This window comes from Rissa tridactyla, chromosome 4, assembly GCF_028500815.1.
Source record: "Rissa tridactyla isolate bRisTri1 chromosome 4, bRisTri1.patW.cur.20221130, whole genome shotgun sequence".
Taxonomy (NCBI): Eukaryota; Metazoa; Chordata; class Aves; order Charadriiformes; family Laridae; genus Rissa; species Rissa tridactyla.
The window spans coordinates 55224669-55245128 of NC_071469.1; the positions used below are offsets into that span (position 1 = coordinate 55224669).

The 20460-nt window shown below is 42.7% G+C and overlaps 1 protein-coding gene across 3 annotated transcripts; it reads right to left on the minus strand.

Moving 5' to 3' along the window:
• Positions 1 to 1729: 1729 nt before the first annotated feature.
• On the minus strand, positions 1730 to 18502 carry DDX24 (DEAD-box helicase 24). Of its 3 annotated transcripts, none has more exons than XM_054200173.1 (9): positions 18377 to 18502; positions 17293 to 18033; positions 13924 to 14301; positions 12067 to 12220; positions 11172 to 11687; positions 8974 to 9049; positions 8183 to 8371; positions 4656 to 4789; positions 1730 to 2885 (listed from the first exon to the last, which is right to left on the minus strand). In XM_054200173.1, exons 2-9 carry the CDS (start codon positions 18014 to 18016, stop codon positions 2654 to 2656), a joined length of 2403 nt encoding a protein of 800 aa, XP_054056148.1. In that variant the 5' UTR covers positions 18017 to 18033; positions 18377 to 18502; the 3' UTR covers positions 1730 to 2653. The 3 variants fall into 3 exon arrangements, with proteins under 3 accessions (XP_054056148.1, XP_054056149.1, XP_054056150.1); XM_054200174.1 differs by having other exon boundaries at positions 1731 to 2889; positions 4660 to 4789; XM_054200175.1 differs by having other exon boundaries at positions 2705 to 2885; positions 4660 to 4789.
• Between the last annotated feature and the right edge of the window lie 1958 nt (positions 18503 to 20460).

Sequence of the window (20460 nt, forward strand, 5' to 3'; positions counted from 1 at the left end):
AAGCTGCCACAAAACACAAGATTACTTGTTTGAGGCCTCAGCGTATCTACTGCAGCAGTAGAGCATTACGCTGCAGTTGAAACCATTCGATACTGCGTATTTCATTAAATACTGAAATTAAATTGCCCATACGCACTTGATATAAAACTCGTCATGTCTAATTTGCACCAGTGATACATATGCAAATGATAAGAGATGGAAAAAACATTCTTTTTTGCCTTCCTCCTTCCCTGCAGTAACCTAGTTCACACTGGAGGAGAGCAGCTAAGTGGAAATATTTTCCAGTTACTGTTTAATAATTTCTTTAAATTACCCAAAGCAAGTATAAGGTTTTTCCTCTAGATAGAAGACTCAGGGTACCCTGGTAAGATAAGGACAAGGCAAACCAGGCAGCCACAAGAGAGCTTTCAGAGCGCTAGACAAGTAGTCTTTTTAAGACAGCGAGGTATTTTTAGGGTCCAGGCTCAGCTTGAGCTCCTGTGGGGGTGCAGCATCAGTACATTAAGAATTAAGAGCTCAAGCTGAGCACATCAGCAGCTGCAGGAGAAAACCAGCAGCAGAGCATGCCACCGGCAACCATGAAGGCGAGGCGGAGGGCAGGAGGGTCACGCTCCGTCTCGGGGAGACTTTTCAAGACAGTGGGCTGAGGGCCAGACGGAGGGGTGGGGGTGTGAGAACGGGGTTGTTAAGCACGGTAAAACAGAAGCAGCTGAAAAACTTCACAGCAACAGTAGAGAAGAAATAACAACGCTTTCAGCCCCCCAGTTCAGTTCTCCTCGTAATCACGTGGAATTACAAATGGCTAAAACTGTCCTACCTCATGCAGATTTTCAGACAAGGGAGGAGATGCAGAGCTCTTGTGTCAGGAGCCAGCCTTGGTTTTACTGATGAATCGTAAGCAGAAATATATCACAAGATGCAGAAAATGCCCACCTGCTCTTCAGTCCCTTCAGGGATGCAAAACCAATGCAAGTTTCCTTTCCATAATGTAAGAATGTGATTAAAATAGCACAGAAAAAGAGCGAGGGTATGCTTGCATTTCCTCAGTTCCTTTTTTTCAGCTTTGCTTACAGGGAACTTCTTGTCTTTATTTTTCAGATGTCACATTAACTCCAAAGACATGTCATCTTCTCTCATGGGTGAGGAAAAAGAACCTTACCATCTCTTCCCCCAAAAAACCTCCCCCCTCTACTCCAAAGGGCATGCGACAAACGGCACGTTGCAAGGAAACCTTCATATATGATTGATAATCTCTGTGTGCCTGTGATTCAACTGTCACAGCTCTTCTTCAGCAATGCAGGGAAGCAAGACAAAAGCACTCCAGAGATGAGGGGGTAGGGCGGTGTCTTCAATTATTTACATACATGAAAGAGTAAAGAGTTTGCTATTCTCACATAACTGGCAAGTGGTTGGAGGGGACACTCAACTGCGCAGACAAATTTCTCTTTGACTAACTGAGTAAACTGATGCCTCCTGTCAAGGCAGTGAAACTGGTTCTATACTGTATAAGAGAAAAAAAAAAAACAAAACAAAAAAACCCACACAGCTCTATCTAGAGCTGGCAGGTGCAGGTTCCCTGTGCTCCCACCAACACAGATCCCACTGCTATGTCTTACCTTTTGGGTGCTTTTCCCCTCTCCTTGCCTGCAAAGTGCAAAGGGCAGCAGCTATGCAGAATTTGGAAGTCTCAAGTGACTGAAAACAGAGGCAGGCTTTGGGTTTTATAGCAGGTATAATTTAACAAAAAATTAAAAATATATTCCTCTGACATATTTTTCAAAATAGTTTTAAAAATTATTTGCCAAGGTCAGGTTAAAATGATTTAAAAGCATAATTATCAGGACGCACTCTTCAAAAGTGACATTTTGCAACATAATCATCTCTTCCATTAAAGCAAAGGTCATGGTTCTAACATGTTTTCAAATACAGACTTAACTCCAAATGTTAATTAATAGAACAATAAGTAACAACACTCATTCCTTAAAACTCTACACATCTCCCAAGGTCAGTCCTGGCCCATTGCCACCTTGACTTTTTCGCACCTTCTAAAACATATAACACAGGACTAAGGGAATTAGACCTAGTGGAGAACAGAACAGAGACATATAATCAAAATGAAAGAAAACTGGGAGACATGTCCATACCCAGAATTGTAGACCTGCTGGAAACACTACCTATATTTGCTGCCTTTCTCACTGAACTGGCTGCAATAAAATCCAACCTTTCCATTGCCACCAGCTCAAATCGTACTCAGACTGTATACAGCCTACCTTCCCCTTTCCTTTAAGGACATTAAAATTCGGTTTTAACATTAACAGCCCACAGTGAATTTTACCCAGTAACTTTTATCCATCTCACAAAAAGGAGTAATAAACAGAACTATTTAAAAACTAATTAACTTCTATTAATATAGAGAGTAAGAAAAAATAAGAAAGAACGTAAGAAAACAAGATTGAAGACAAGATTTATCGGTAATTAACCACATGTTGACAGAGCCCTTTAAATCAACATTTTGCTTTGTGCCTGCATAATCCAGACATGGGCAACATCCTCTGATACTATGTGCCTTCTCGCTGAGTTCCTCCATAAGTACTGACAGCTGTGATAAGGATTGTCCTTGCTTCCGTTGCACTGAGTGATCTTGCTCAGTTACCTAATTTAATTTTATTGATTTCTTCTTCTTGGCTTGTTGTTTGGACACGGTACCCAGAGCAGATTTTGAAATACCTGGTGATGTCTGAGGCAGGAGTAATCTTCCAGACTGTGTTGGGTACTTAGTTTTCATAAGGACTTTAAACAGTGGCTGAGACAACATATGTTTTAGTTGTTTTTTCATCCCCTTCAGCATCTTTTGCTTCTGGCTTTCTTCTTCCTCACTAGGTTTTCTTCCTTGGGGCAGAAATCAAACACACAGAGTGTTACAACAAAAGAACTTGCATCGGCCTCTTTCGCTAGGCTTTTGTAGTGCTAGGGGCAGATACTAATCTCATTTTTCTCTAACAAGGTCATTCAACTCCCATACAGTCTTCCAGTCATCTGCGACACTTTCAGATCACCCAGGCTGTCCACAAGATAACAAGATTAAGAAGAATCCTGACTATTGAGTAACTAGACCCCAGGTATTCTGCTAAATCATTCAGTTGGCTCTCAACCAACCCAGGAGCAAAAGGAAAGGGACCTCAGAAGATAATGTATTGTCCCAGGGCTTCTAGTTCAGGCAGAAGCTTCTTCTGTGTATTTTGTTACTTTATGCATACCTCATTTCAGCACCTGCAAAACAGGAAGCCTTTCTTCCTTATACACAAAAAACAATGAGGTGCTCAGATTTCATACCATAGGAGAAAGAAGGGCAAAGAAAAGACTGGAGATAGTTAAAAATGGTCAGAGGCCTGAATTGGAGAGAAGAAATGAAATCAAGGTTGCTGTAATGTAAATTGAAAGGACATTACTAAATCCTTTGTAATAGTGTAAGAGGCATTTAATTCATGAGAGGAATGACTGAGATTTTAATTGGTCTCCAACAAGCTACAAAAGAATCAGAGACTGAATACATTTTAAAGCATGAATCTGGCAAGATTCTGGGTGGCAATTACAAAGTGCTTCACTCGAGAGCCACAACTTAGTTGGACTGGATGTGCGGTTTAGAAACTCATTTCAAAGCACAGCATACTCAGATTATGTCAAAACAAGACAGCAGAGTGCTAATTATCTGAGAGCGCTCCTGAACAGTTTGGACAGCGACGATTAGTGCTTACTTGCAAAGCGATTGAGAACACGCTAGTCCAGCCACGAATAAAGGAAAGAAAAAAAATTAAGCTGAACATACTTCAAAATCAAGGCATCTGCATATTTAGCAGCTAACAGGTTAGAGACAGCTTAAGCTGCAGTGATGCAGGCAGCATCCCTATTCAGCATGCCTTCAAAGAACTGGTAGGAAATCATACCTCCAGCTCCTAAAATTTGAACACAACGTGGCATTTTGCAGTGCATCTAAGCAGTGAATCTAAGCAGTGAAAAGCTTCATGGCATTGAACTAATAGGCACCTGTAGTTGCACAGCCCTACTATACATTCTCTCAGGCATAGCCTGCAGAACATTTAATTTTAAAAATATAAGAAGCTATTTACTTCTAAGATACTACCAAAAACCTCAGCAACTTGAATGTGAGTACTGGCCATTTAGCCCACGCAATTCAACCTACGTAAGGCTCACATAATTTTTGGTGTTTGCTAGTGTTTCCTGGGTGTTCCCACACAGAGCTGTCAGGCTCCTGTCCTGCTGCCTGGCTACACGGGGGTGGAAGAGATAAGTAGAAGTGTAGAAACAGCTTTTTCTTTGACACAGAGGGGACGAGACTCAAGCAGGACATACTGAGCTGTTAGATTACCCTAAAATGTTTGCCAGAAGCTAAACATTTCTTGTTCTATGACACGTCTGCGTGTCTGCGACTTGCCAGAATTGTCACACTCAGCTCCAGCGCTATCTGCTGCACAATCATCCAGAAAACACTGGCAACAACACGCACTAAGCAATGACACTCTTTTCCTTCCCCTTCTGCCCTGCAGGTTTTAAGAGTTCCTCTGCCATGGTGGGGCTTCTTCTAGACACCAGTGCTATGGGATCAACTGAGCATAATCATAAACAAGCATTTCTACTTGCCCATTAACATGTCATCATCAAGATCCATCTCAAGAGCCTCTGCAGCTTGTTGGAGCCAGGAGTTGTGTTGCTTTGCCCGACTGTTGAAAAATTCTGCCTTCTCAATCTGCCGTGCCAAATTCATCCGCTCCTGCAACAGGAGTACATTTTAGACATTATGATCAGGTTTAAATGTGGGGCACTTTAACAGAATCAGTGTTTGAGAGCCTGCATTACAATGCAACTGAGGTACAAGGACACTTCTGTTCCCTACTGCTGTCCCAGCAGATGCCCCATGTAATAAAGACATGTCATCATTTGCTAAAAAGTGTTTTCCTTCTTCAGGTCCATGATAAAATGTGACTTCTAAAACACCTCAACTACTAAACACGCCTGAATGTTAACTCCTCATTCTTTAAATGAATCATTGCAAACACTTCAGAGACATCAAGGACAAATCATGATTCAGATACCAATCATTTCCAAGTTACATATTTACATAGTACAGCTGGATCTTACAGTTACTTGTCTCAGCAGTAAGGGGCAGCCGCTAGCTTCATGCCACTCTGAAGAAGTAAGCTCCTGCAGGCCATATGGAAAGAGCTATTCATGTTTTCAGAAATGCACCTGATCTTGTTTAGGCACAAGACAAAATGTCCTGTGCTTCTTCCCAGTTGCACGCAGGTGGAACGAAGATGTCCAGCAAACCTAACTTGTCCTGCAGCCTTCCAGCTGGGACAAGCTGTCTTAAAGAACTAATTCATTATGGAAAGAAAATCTGCACTGACAGTAAATAATAATCAACCCAGCAGCAAGTTCTGCTGGTTGGAATGTGCCTGCGGTTGCACAAAACAAACCCTGTGCAAAACACCCTGACCACAGCCAGAACTGCTACGATAATTAAAACACAGAGGGAGGAAATTAAACTTGCAGTTGACTAATAAAACAAGTCGGTCACTTCTCCTTAGATCATTACAAGATATTATAAATAGTTTTCCCATCTTTGTAAAACTTGAGTCCTCTTTTGGTCTCTCCTCTACCCTGCTTCACCAATTCTGTTCCTCTCCAGTGTGAAATACCTTCAGATATTTCCTGATGAACTTGAACGAAGCCATGCAGAACCAGGGAAGGAGTGTGCCAAAGGGACAGACATAAAGAACCAGCACCACTATTAGTCCCAACTACAATGACTTTGTAATTAAGCCCAGGGCAAAGTGTAAATGAGACCGGACCATGTGAAGGGTCTAGGAAGCTGGAGTCCTGTAACTATTATTACAAAGACAACTTTTCTGGGGAAAGGAGCATTATTATGCATAGGAGAGAAGATTGTGAGATGGCGGCAGGAAAATTTAAGTGTGGAAAAAATATTTATTTGCCCATTAATTGACAGAGCACAATAAGAGCCAAGAACTACTCATCAAGAAACACAGAGGGACCTCTGAAGAAACACTCTAAAAACAACAGATTTCTTTCAGTAACCAGAAACATTTGGCAGGTGGAGGGGGGTGGGGGAAAACATGGAAAAAAAATAAAAATCCAATTCTCTTTGTTACTACCAAGAGGAAAAAAATGAGTCCTTGGGCACGTTTCTTTGATTTTCTTTCCCTTTCAGAAAGCTGCACCTCCTGAAAGATTCATGTTAAACACCCCATTTCATAGGATCATAAAATAGTTTGGGTCGGAAGGGACTTTTAAAGGTCATCTAGTCCAAGCCCCTGCCATGAGCAGGGACATCTTCAACTAGATCAGGTTGCTCAGAGCCCCGTCCAACCTGACCTTGAATGTTTCCAGGGATGAGGCATCTCCCACCTCTTTGGGCAACCTGAGCCTGTGTTTCACCACCCTCAGTGTAAAAAATTTCTACCTTATAGCTAGCCTAAATCTTCCCTCTTTTAGTTTAAAGCCATTACCCCTTGTCCTATTGCAACAGGCCCTGCTTAAAACTTTGTCCCTATCTTTCTTATAAGCCACCTTTAAGTATTGAAAGACCACAATAGGATCTCCCCAGAGCCTTCTCTTCTCCAGGCTGAACAACCCCAACTCTCTCAGCCTGTCCTCACAGGAGAGGTGTTCCAGCCTCTGATCACACTTGTGGCCCCTTCTCTGGGCCCACTCCAGCAGGTCTGTGTCTTTCCTGTACTGAGGGCTCCCAAGCTGGACTAGGTTGGTCAGGCAGGAAGCCATGCTGGCTGTCTCGAATCACCTCCCTGTCCTCTACAAGCCTGGCATAGATTCTAGGAGGATCTGCTCCATGATCTTCCCAGGCAAAGAGGTGAGGCTGACAGGTTGGTAGTTCCCAGGGTCCTCCTTTCTACCCTTTTTAAAAATGGGTGCAATGTTTCCCATTTTACAGTCACCAGGGACTTCACCTCACTGCCATGACTTTACAAATATCACAGAGAGTGACGTGGCAACTACATCAGCCAATTCCCTCAAGACTCTGGGATGCATTTTGTCAGTCCCATAGACTTCTGTATGTTCAGGTTCCTCAAGTGGTGACAAACTTGATCTTCTCTTGCAGTGGGAGGGACTTTTCTCCCCCAGTCCCTGCCTTGTGGTCCATTCACTCAAGAGGTGTGGAAAGAGAGACTGCCATTTGCAGCAAGCCTGGGCTTTGAAACTTGCTGATGTTATTCACCAGGTAAGGCTACTGCTGTTGCCACTGGGGTGGATGCTGGGCTCAGTCCAAGCCAACTGGGTAAGCATGAACCAGAATACTATATGGAAGATATCTGTTGCATTACCTGTCTGCTTGCATTTCTCTCCTGTTCTCAATGACTGTGCATTATTCGGACACTCCAACCCCATCTGGATTCCTTTAAAATGCAGTATTTAAGTATGTCCCACTCATACATGTCTGATGTCACACAAACTGTTAAGAGAATGCTAAGGCATGAAGTGGTGTCTTACTCAAGAACTAGAAAATCTGTTGTGACTAGATGCTTTCTAAAATATATTGTTTTGTAAAACCTATCAATTTTCTGTCTTGTGAGTTAGTGAATGACTGAATTCTCCTTAGAACGGGGAAAAACCTAGAAAAAGGAAACATACCTGGTTTGATGGGGTTCAGTGGTAGCTGTGGCCTCACGGTATAGGAGCTTTTAGAAAAGCAGACAACTCCTTACTTAACTGAGAGGAGGCAGATGAAGACCACTGAAGATCCCTGGACCTGATGCTGTTCTCTAGTCTGCTCCTAACAGAAGAGGCTTTAAACAAGGTACTTAACAGAGCCATCCGTGCTCTCCAGCCACAAACCATACTCCCTTCCCTGTACCGTTTTAGGGAATCTAGTAATGAGAAGCTCTACGTAACAATGTTCAAGAAAAATGTAAGTGATGTTTATGTTTGAACACCTTTCTTGGGCCAGTTATTGAGGAGAAATCACAAATATTGCTTAAAAAAAGATAAAGCGTGATTAACTTCATTTTCAAATACAGGTCCTGAGGAGTAAATTTCATCTGAAATGTAGAAAGAACATGATGGGTAACGCAGTAAAGTAACCAAGCAAGCAAATACTCAGGCTGCAAAGAGACTGTTTCTTTACCTTGATAGAAATCATGTACTTGGTTTCAACTGGGAAAAATGGCAGCTCTTCACTCTTCTCCAATGTTTTATAGATTTTCCTAAAATTGATCAGGTCATCAGGGCCGATCAGCAGCAAGCTCAGGCCTTCACTAGCAGCTCGGGCTGTTCTGCCGCTTCTGTGTACGTACAACTCGGAAGTACGAGGGACCTGCAAATATTCAAAAAACCATGAAGCTGGCCGTGGAAAGCTGGCAGCAGCCTGTCATCCTTCGGCCAAGAGGTTCCCAGAGAATATTGCTTTTTCATATACACGTGGTACATTGCATGTAACACAGATGAAGGTAAAGTAAAAGATGACGTCTGGAGACACTTTTTGTTCTCTGATGCAGTATTCTTCCTTGCATAATCTTTTGTGAGTCTCTCCTAACTTCTGACCCTCTGTTATTTAATTTGCAAAGCAGTAAAAAATTGTATATGTCCCCAAAGAAGAGTTCTAGGGCTGAGTCATGTGACAACTTGGGATACCAAAGTTAAGCAAAAATCAAGGAGAATCGTATCTGTTATGTCATTTCTCATATATAATCACACATTCACGAACTGCTACCTACTACGGTCAGTCACTGCAGCAATGAGATCCTTAAGTACAAAGCACTACAGGACAGTTAAATAAATAATGATTAAACCTCTACACTCGGGACTATACTATACACGGGACCGAGAATCACAGCTTTATAGTGCTCAGGGTTTGGATCAGAAAAAGCTTATTTCAAAACCATGACAGTAAAAGCAAAAACACTAAAAATATTTAACCTGGTAGTGGATGACATGCTGCACGTTGGGAATATCAAGACCACGAGCCGCAACATCTGTTGTCAGGAGGACGCAGCTGAAAAAGTGGTAACATTTAATGAACATAAAATTGAAGAGTAAACCATCTGCCAAGGAACATCACATACAGAGACCTAGCATTCTACCACAGCAATTTAAGGAACAGATTTGTACTACATCACCTGCTGGAAATTCGCTATTTGTTTGCCCTTACAGAGAACGATACCCAATATTACATCAGAGGCAGCTTTGAAACAACAATTCTTCAGGTAAAAGAAAAAATGCAAATGTTACTCTCAGCAGGTCTATTCTGTTTCCAATAGAGAAATTCACTACCTTGCTGGATCCTGTTTTCCTATGCCTTTTTTCTCTCCCAATTGACAGGAATGCCAGCACAAATTGCTATTCAATGATCTAATCCAACCACTTGGCAGGGGGATGTGCTCCCCTTCATTACATTTTTCAATGTTCTGCCCAGGCTGGGTTTAAAAATATCTTTAGCTTGATATGACCATACCATTAACACCACAGTTGATCTTTTGGCAGGACAGACAGGTTATTACAAGTTTCACCAGGCGAGAAAAATCACATTTATTAACACAGATTTAATTAACAGCTTTTGGTGGCTGAAATATCTTCTACCAAGTTGCGCTCAAATAAGTTCTCTCATAAAAACCGGAAATATAAAGGGGAAGGATTCTGTTCTGAGACAATTAGTATTTCTTCTTACCCCTAGAAAGGAATAACTACTCAAGAAAGTAATTCTTTGATATAAACCGTCTACTACAGAGACAAAAGTCCATACCCAAAAAAGGGTATGGAACAATTAATTTTAAAAAAATCTCCCAGCAACCGAAATGAGTCACTTGTAGGTAACAGGAATCTGTTAGGATTTTATGGCCTCTGACAGCATACTCCATTGCTACAAGGTTCAAAGCACGCATAAACAAAGGAAATTCTACGGATTGCAATCTGCAGGAGGCTGTGATAGATGGTCTCATAGATTTCTTCTTGCCTTGAAAATCTGCAGTCTCTGAAAACGTCCCATCTGGCCTAGGCCAACGCTAATGATACTACATTTTGCCGAGGGATACTGCAGGTCTATCGCAGCAATTCAACCTCTGTTCTCCCTGCCCGAGTCTATTAAAAAGGTACAAATTCCCAGGCAGTCAGACAGCACGCAGCACTTCACAGCAGACTAAACTGTGAGGCTTCTGGCCATCCCAAAGCCAGCAAGAACAATAATTCTGAAAATGTCAGGACAGGCCTGCCTGGGTAAACCAGACTGCCCACTGCTGCTGAAAGGCACAACTGCCCCTTCTCTTGCATTGTTCTAGGATACCTTGACCCTCAGGAAGCTAATTCATCTAAGTAAACCCACAAAACCCTAACCCAGCAAAAAGTGGTTAGTTTTCTGATGGCTTAGTGAGGTGAAAACTTACAGAAGGATCAAATGACCTACGGAGCCAGGGCACATGGGCAGAGGTGTGCAGGATGCTTATAAAAGCCCTTGGCTGAAAACAGGGCAAGTGACAGCTCCTCCAGCAGCAATGAGCTGCCAGACCACAGGATAATTCGGGCTCCAAGCGACCTGAGGAGGTCTCTAGTCCAACCTTCTCCTCAAAGCAGCATGAACTATAAGGTTGGACCAGGTTGCTCAGGGCTTTATCTAATTGAACCTCAAAGACCTCCAAGAACAAACAGCCTATTCCAATGCCTGACTGTCCTCACAGAGAAAAAGCTCTTTCTCACATCCAGCCTGAACCGCTCGTTTCAGCTCCCACCCCCTATCCTTCATCTTTCCACCATGCACCACTGCGCAGAGCCTGGATCCCTCTGCTTGATAACCTTCTTTTAAGATATCGTAGGGCTGCCAGTAGGTACCCACAAAGTCTTTTTCCCAGGTGATACAACCCCAGTGCCCTCAGCCTCCCCCCTTGCACAGCAAGTGCTTCTTGACCATCTTGGTGGCCTTACACTGACCTCACTCCAGTTCATCACCTCAACCATACTGGGAAGCCTCATCCTTAATTGTTAATAACCTGGGGTCACGGACACGGTAGTTGCATCCCCAGCTAACTCCCCCAACCTGCTCCTACTGTAACAGAGCTGTTTCCTCTTCACGCTACATTTTACATGATTTCTTTTTTGTTCTACTAGGAAGTAGAAAATGAACTCACCTCTCTCGCTCAGCAAACCTTTCCAGGTTTTTCAGCCTCTGCTTTTGGTGCATGTTGGCATGCAGAGGAAGAGGATCACAATTTAAGATTGTGAGGAGAGAACTAAGGCGTTTTACACAGTCTATGCTGTTTGCAAAGACCATGGTTCTTCCTGGATACTGGAGAAGAAAGTAATAGAGATAATAGTCCTTCTCATTTGTATTACAGTGGATTCTGGTTTCTGTCAGAGTCTCGACAGTAGCCTCTTTCCTTGTTAAGTCTATCACTTTGGGTTTGCCCTTTATTCCTACTTTTTCCATTAACAATTCTAGTTTGGTCTTCTTGTCCATCTTTTTAGCATGCTTTTTCTGTAAAACTCTTGCGGGAGTCTGATGAACTAAAGTCAAAGTGGCAGAAAAAACAAAAGTCTGTCTTTGAGGGTTATACTGTGAATCATTTAAGATTTCCAGCAACTGAGACAGCTCTAAGAAGTGACCTCTCTCAACCATTCGATCTGCTTCATCAATCACAAGGCACCTGTCAAATAGGAAACACACAGTAAAAATACACTTGGGCAGAGAAATACAAATCTGACACACTTCAAAAGAACTTTTCCTGCTAAACACATGAGGGAAGTTCTGCATGTAAAACCCAAAGGAACACCAGATACGCCAGAGTAGCTACAGTAGCCTTCCACATTTCTTTTTCAAAAAACAGGTTTCTAAAGGAAAAATTCAGGTTTTGCTACTGGCTTTAATTGACATTTCCTTCCATCACCATAACCACTACGCATTTCAATACAAAACTCTTGGCAAAGAAATACGTGGTCTAAATTATTTAATCAGTTAGTAAAACTAATCAGTATGCAGTGATGCCCAGTTCAGTATCAAGCAGTTAGCCTAAAAGGCACCTTTACCTGAGCTGCCGGAGATTTGAAAGATGTGGGTGTCTGTCTCTAACTAACTCCCACAGACGGCCTGGGGTTGCAATTACAATTTCTGGCTTTTGATTCAGTACACGTTCTTGCTTCTGTGCAGCCATGCCTCCAACTAGAATTGCAGTCTTAATGCCTAGAACATATAAATAACAGTTTTTATTTCACTAATTTATCAGCCAATGTCTTGACATACATCCACTCAAATAAGTATTTTAAAAAAAATCTATACCACAACTTTCAGCAAGCATTTTGGCCAAGAAACTTCAGGAGTTTTACGTAACACTGAACACGCAGCAATGCCCTCAATTTTACAGAACAATCCTCATTATAGTTAGATGCCAAAAATAGTCTTTCTTTTAGTGCACCTGCCTTTCAGTAGCAGCAAGAATCTTGCACGTCCTCCACAGTTGTTAGCTTTGTTTACCCACACTTCAGAATCTCATGTTTCGGCAATTTTATTTGCACGACCAAGCATGTTCCTGTTATGAATAAACAGCAGACCCCTCCAAGAATAAGACTGAGAAATGCTTGTCTTGCTAATAACCACTTATTTGCTATGCAACAATCCTAACAAGAATGCTCCCTTCCAATTAATGATTCCCTGGACTGTGCAGTAGCCCAGAGACCCTCAGTTAGCTTTAAGCAGTTTGCTTACTAAAAGGAATCTAGCTTTGGAAGCACAGACTCCACAAGTGGCGTATTTCCCCCTACTTCTTAAGAGAATACACTGGCCCATGACAAGCTCAATATGGTGCAAGATTCCTCCAGTGTCCAAGCTACCACAGATCTCTCTTTCCCATGCTTACGGGTGGGGATTTTTTTCAAAGTGAGTTTGAAAAGAAAGAAAAAGAAAGCCCACATCAAAATGTATTTTCTCTCCTGCTGCCGCAACTATGCATCACTTGGACAGCAGATTTTTTACACACAAATAGTACCGCTCCTATCAGAACTGTACTGACATAAATTGATTATTTCAGGCTAGGAGTTAAAATTAGCCTTGTAATCACCTGTAGACGAATGAGCACAGCAGGGCGTATAAACACCAAAGGAAGATGTGCTTAAAAGCAGTTCACTGCACTGCATATCCTCTTCAATAAATAAACAATTACCACTATTGGAGAACTGGGGAGTTGTTTCCCAGTTCTCCCCATCTTGAACAGCTTCACATCTTCATTCATTCACTTAACAGATGTGCTGACCTCTGGTTTGCAAGAGAAAGGAACAAGATTCAATTGTTTTCAACAGGGGTTACCCAGCAATACGCCATGGCCTGACTGCTGTAGGAGGTAAGTCAGACAATCCAGCAATGCCTTGTACCCTTAAAGTTTATGGCCATAATTTTTTTTGACAGATAGACCAAAATGACATATATACATATAACTATATCTATCTCTTACCTATGTGGATTGATATAGCTGTCAAAAAAGGAAATCATGATTATATATATTTTTAAAAACTGCATGTGTGTGTGTATATATATATATTAAAATTAAATGATTTTTTATATATAACCTACGTTATCCAAAACCAGGACAAAGTTAGCTGTGGCTGGGTATCTGTGTACTGACTCTGTGCTGCTAAAGGACAAGCCAATAGCTATTTGAAGGAAGAAACATCTTGAAGCAAAATATCCCACATTAACTGTTCGCTTATACATGCATCTCATTGAAGGATCTTAATGCATTTCTCAAATATTAGTGACTTTGAACCCTAACACTTCGAAATACACCCCAATTTTATGACGTGGAAGAAACTGTGGCACACATTCTGGCTCAACACCAATGCCAAGATCCAAACTCAGCGTAACTGGGGACACGGCCCACGGGGTCTACGTACCTGTAAACCTTGCAACTGCATCAATGTGGTGTTTTACTTGTACAGCTAATTCTCTTGTGGGAGTAAGGACCAGTCCTAAAAGAGGTCTCTTTTTATGGGAGCCAAGAGTATGTGTCTCATCACCAGAATCAAATTCAAAATTTTCCAGCACCTTCACGCAGCCTGTTGAAAAAGATGCATCATCTTCATCGCCGCTATCTTCAACCTGCTGATGGGTGAGTTTTTCTGCTTCATCCTCATTTTCCCATCTTGTTTCATCATGATGCTGATGGGACTCGTTAGAAACACTGTCATTTCTGGTTGTGGAGCTATTTGATTTTTGCCACTGCAGCACAGAGTGAATCATTGGAATTGCGAACGCAAGCGTTTTGCCGCTTCCTAAAAAACAAACAAGAAGAATAATACAGACCGACAAGTCATTTATTTGAAAAGATGAGAAAAGCAACAGCCAATCACACACTGTTCTTAAAACATACAGTTGTAACAAACACAAACTCTTGGTTTTTAGAAGACCAGAAACTTGCAGCAACGACATCTTTTCTCCTGTTCTTTTATACATCTGCTTGAGGTCACCAATAGCGTACTTCCTGGGGAACAGGTATTTTTCCAATCTCTAGCAGGTCAGGCAAATTCATTTGTTCTAAAAGTGGTTTTTAAAAGCTGCAGTTGCAGACAAGATATTTTTGAAGAACTGTATGCCCGTAAGGAGAATACCATGCCCTAATTGACAGCTCTGATCAATGTTCTCCAAATAAAGGCATAGCAAATGAGGCCAAGGACAAGCTGGAATGTACCTGAAGGATTCACTTCCATCTTCAATTTACAGTACTAAGAAACTATTTTGACATACTCCACCATCTCACATTTTTATAATCAAAACACATAAATCTGATTTAAAACAGATAACCCACTTTGGAGAGAAAGGAGCCGTCAAATACAAAAAGCTTCCCTAACTTTAATTTCAGGGGTTCACTGTAACAAACAGCAAGTCACATGCCTGACACATATTCCCTTCTGAACCATCTGTCACTAATAAAGATGGTAGGAGCAGCCTGGTAGCACATCCACCCCGGTTAAGGTTCTCATAAATATCAGTTCATGGATCACAAAAGCAGCATCCAGAACACAAGACACTATCACACCATTCCTGTAACAGGCCACTGCTGGGAAGCAGTCCTCTGGAAATCTCATCTCAATTCCTTGAGCACCCTTTGTCCATATCACAAACCCATAATGGTTTGCCAAATTCAGCAACGCCAAATTTTGCCTATTTAGAGGAGAACCTTAGTATTAGTTAATAATCAGTTAAGCCCAGTATCATTATCCTGAACAACACTGCTGCAAAGACTCCTCATATCTATTGATGGTTGGACTTGATGATCTTAAAGGTCTTTTCCAACCTCAATGATTCTATGATTCTATCTACTTCCCCACCTTTCTGAATGTCTGAGAGGTCTTTTCTGACTTCTGCACTTGACGCAGAAAATGTTTATAATCTGCATTTGCAGAGCACTTATACAATAAGATTCTGTATTACCAGAACACCTGTTTTTAAGGTGAAGAACACTGCTGATCTTGAATTAAATGTAACGCAATTCGGCTGGTGCCAAATGTCAGTACTGCACCCAAATAGATTATGGTTGTGATAATCAGGACTATTCAGCAGGCACTAGATTCACCCACAAATTAAATAACCACCTCACAGGGCACGTTATCTTCATAACACACAGATGTCATACCATAGCCAGGCCTACAAAACCAGGAGAAAAGTATAACTTGGTGGCCCTAGACACTACAGCTCAAGCTAATTCATGCTCTTTTAAATGGTTTAAGATTTTCAGGTTTTACAGAGATAAAATTTAGTTCCTTAACCCAAAAGCTCTACATTGTTAATGAATAGAACTGGCTAGATCCACTGCAAAACTAACAAGCTTTGACATTCCCTGCATCTGATCTCCAGAAAAAAGAACTGGAGTGTTTCAGCCTCTCACAGCTGCAGAACTTCATAACAGACAGTTGTTCACATCTTCTCTCAAGTTTCTACAGAAACACTATCAGTGTTTCAACGCACTGGGCTCTCTGGAGAGAGCTTGGCATTCTTTCACAAAAGAAGTAAATAAATGAGCAAAACACAGTCCTACTACTTCAGGGTTATGAAAAATTAGACAGCAACAACACAACCTGCCACCAGCCGTGCTTTCCATTCCACAGCTAGAGAGGGATTTGCTTTCCAGCACTGCCAAAATGGCACTTTTTTGCAGCACAAATGCGCCATTTAAATTTTCAGTTCCGTTTTCAAAAACACTCCCTGCAGGGCTTTCTAATCTTATTAAAGCTAATAGCACCAGCCTCGCTTCTAATTAAAATAAAAATGCAAATGACTGCATATCTTATTACTTACTATACCTTCATGTTCCAGAGCAGTAAATGGGTTTACAAGACAAGCAGTGAGATAAGGCAACTCGAACAGATGAGGAGAATGCAAAGGAAGCCTTTAAACCAACACAGCTTCCAATTGTCCTTCCTATTTTTAGTTTTTATGGGGAAAAAATGTTGCACTGCTAAGGAAGACAAAACTTCAAAGGTACGAGCAGCAAAAAAAGTTAGAGGGAAAGTAATGGTTTGAGACTTCACAGCCATTGTTTAAATAAAAAAAAAAGAAGCTATAACAAATTTCACAAAGGCTAGGAATGCTCAAAGACAAAGGCATGAGCTGATCACAAGCTGGACAAAAGACAGTACCTCTCCAGTTAATGGATCAACGTGATACTTCAAGCACAGGCAGTGAGAAGGGCTAGGGATATGATAACATATGGGCCAACCCCAGAGACAGGGCACAGAGTGGGCCTTTTTTGCTAGGATAAAGGGCTAGGCCATATTCCCTACGCCCAACACTGTGTCTAGTATTTATTTAACGCTCCAAACTAGTATTGAATGATCTTCAGAGGAAGCTAAGTCTCTGCTTTGCCTTGGCACGGGGACACTCACAGAAGTCAGCCTGTTGGAATGTGACTCTGTTTCAATAATTCTGCCCTTTGCAGCTTATCGCCTCACAGTTCCCAAAATAGGAAACAATTTGAAAAACAGCAGAAAAAGAGACTTCTGTCAAAAGCATAGCAACTCATTGAGACTTCAAAGCTTTGCACACTATACTTTGTAAAGATGGAACGTCCCATGTTTTTAAGTTACAAAGTTTTAATACTTCACAATGCATCATTACCAATATATTGGATATGCAGAAGCTACACGCTCTTCTCCTACCTATAAATGCTTCTTCTGCTACATATAAAAGCTCGTAACAATTAGCTGCATTTAAAAAGGGGAGATGTGAAGCTCCCAGCATATACAACCAGTTTAACAGATTAGTACCTGTTTCTGCAGCACCAAGAACATCCATACCATCCCGGATGGCAGAAGGCAAGGCTAAGGCTTGAATAGGAGTTGGAGCACTAAACCCCAGGTGGCTCAAGGCCTGCAACACCGGTTCAGGTACAAACAGGTCTTTCCATGCAGACACATCAGCTTTCTGATCGCTTGATGCGGACAAAACTTTTGTTGTCCAGTTTTTAACTTTTTTAGAAGTAGTTACTGATGGAAGAGCTTCTTGAGCTTGAGAAGCCTTATTTTTACCTGCCTTCTTTTTCTTTGGAGCATCTTTTGTGCTTGAAGTGTTCTCAGACACATGTCCATGGTTCTGACAATTTGCTGCTTTGATTATTTCCTTACACTTTGCCTCTTTATCAACTGGCACGTCAATTTCTGCTGCATGAGGATCACTGCTTTTATCTGTTTTGCTTCTCAAGTCTTTTCTTTTCTTTTTCTTTTTGGGAGGGACACTAGGTTCTTCCTCCTCCTCATTGCCTTCTTCTGAAATACTCTCAGCCTTTCTCTTCTTCTCTTTTACTTTCCCAACTTTGGAAGAACTTACTAGTTTATACTCTGTAAGTTCCTCCAAGCATACGATATCTCCAAAGTCCTCATCACCAAACAGATTTGGGTCGATTGGCACAGTTTTCCATTTTCCTATCACTTCAATGCCTTTTTGCTTCAGTTTAAAGGGAGATTTAAATCTGCCTCCTTTTTTGGTCTTCATTTTTACCTAAAAAAAAACTGGGAAGGGCAAAAAAAGCAGGGCGTCAGATCAAAAGTACAAGGACTCCATTGATGATACTCAAACACCCGGGAACGCAAGGCATAATTCTCTCCTTTGAGAAAAATAATATGAATGGTTTTAAGCATAACTACAGCCTGGCTCCTAGGATAAAATTAAAACCGCCGGAATAAATCCCGGCAGGCCGCGAAGCGCTCCCGCCCCTGCCTACCCCGGGAACCACCCGCCACAGGCCAGGCCAGGCCCGGCCCGGCCGCCGCACACGAGACCCGTGGGAGGCCCAAGGGGCCTCCGCCGACCTGCAGCTCCCGAGCGAGGGAGCTCGCCCCGCCCAGCGCTTACCGCGCTCCGCTGCCCCGGGACGGGGAAGGACAGCGGGGCTCCGACCGACCCGGCCGCCGCTAAAGCCGCCGGCCGCCGCGTGCGCTGGGCGCCGCCATTGCTGCGTGACGTCACTGCACGGCGCCGGCGCACGCCTGCCTGGGGAGGGGGCGGCGCGTGCCCTGATGAAGGAGGGAGGCGGGCAGCGGCCCGGCGCGGCGGAGGGGCTGCGCGGCCCGTTCCCCACCTGTCTCCGCGGCCGGCTCTGCGAGGAGGGTTATGGGGTGCGCTTGCTTCGCAGGCGGTGGCCCTGCGGAGCAGAGGGCTCCAGGGCGAGCCCCTGCGGTAACGGCCGGGTTTCCGGGCCTCGGCTGCGAGGGGACGGGAGGGCATGCGGCGCCCTGTCAGCCCGGTGGCTCGGCTTGTCCCTCACCGGGGCGGCTGGCTGGGGACGCGGGGGGAGCGTCGGTGCTGTGTAGCCGCCGGTATCTGCTGTCTTCCCCAGAGGTAAAGCGTGGCAGGAGTGAGGGCTGCTCTCGGCAAGGCCTGAATTCACAGAATCACAGAATTCGTAGGGTTGGAAGGGGCCTCTGGAGATCATCTAGTCCAACCTCTGACGTGGCCCCTAAGGGTGCTCTAGGCTCCCTCGGCAGCGTGATGATCTTGGGGAGACAAGCTTTCTAATGTGTAACCACCTAACCTGAAGGAATTGAGGATACTCCCTCTTCTTTCCAGTTTCTGGGTTACTAGAGAGTAACATCTGCTCGCTAGTGTTACTATTAACGTAACTTATTAGTGCAGCCTACATTTTAGACAAAGCAAACAGCAGGCTAGCTGTGGCTTGCAGTCTCCTTGGACTGTGGCAGTGCTGATGGTGACAGCTACTGCCCCAGCGTGGAAGAGGACATGCCTCTTTTCTAATCAGGCACCGCCTTTATCTTTCACAAGTACATTCGTAGCTATGGTGCTATTTGCATAAATAATACTAAAGTGTATATTAGTCGTACTGCTGCAGCCCTGACAAAGAAGGAATAGGAAAATTTGTTTACCTTCCTGCAACCGAAAATTTTATTTCATATTATAATCAGCATCTCTATAGATCTTCCGTGTATTACTGTGTGCATAATAGATCTCCTTCAAGAAAGAATGCATAAAGGGCCTCTAAAATTTCAACACTAAAATTAGCAGCTAAGGTTGAATGTCATCAGCATTGCTCATTCAATAAAAAACCTGTTATTCATACTTGCTTATGTGTTAATGTGTTCTTTATTATTCCCTGTTTAGAAGAGTATTGTGGGTAAAGTAGTGCAATTTGGAAAAAAGTTGCAAATAACTAGAAGCAAGCATACCACTGAGGTCACAGCATGAATTTTTTTCCTTTTGTGTGATCAAGTGCTCTTTGCAGCTTGATCTTGGTGTAGGAAGAGGACGTCATAAATTATATACTATGATAATGGAAGATTTTTATTTCTGCTAAATATTGGCAGATGCTCTGAACAGCTTCTTTTGCTATGAGACTTGGGAAAGAGAGGAAAAAACAGGTTTCTAGGTGATAGAGATTAGGACTGTAAATTAAGGTGCAATTACAGCGATAATTACTACTCTGTGGTATCTGCAGCTGCCTGTTGGTTCTGTGAGAAGATGGGAAAATGGAGAGTTGCTTTAGGGTTTGTTTGGTTTTTTTAATGTGCTAAGGCCAAGGGCAGAAATAAGCATATTAAATGTTTTCGAGGACGGTTTCACTTCCAGTTAATCATCATTAACACAGATCTGCCAGTGCACAACATGAGGAGCTGCTTCCAATCTATATCCTCATGTGAGCGAGGCTGATGAGCATTTGATACTTTATCCTCGTGTTCTGTAAGAAATGAGTTGAAATCGGCGAGAGTCCCAAAGTGAGTTCAGGGAGCAGGATTTGATGGGGTAAAGTTTCAACCAGCAAACCTTATTTATGTAGTACCAAACTGGAGATAGCGATGACTGATAGCGCTGCTCGCTGATTGGAGCTGGGACTGCATCTTCACGGTCAAGTTTAATGAGAGGTCTTGGCAGTCTTTAAGCATTCCTTTATTAAAAGTATCTTTCCTTCCAGGTTGTGTAGATTC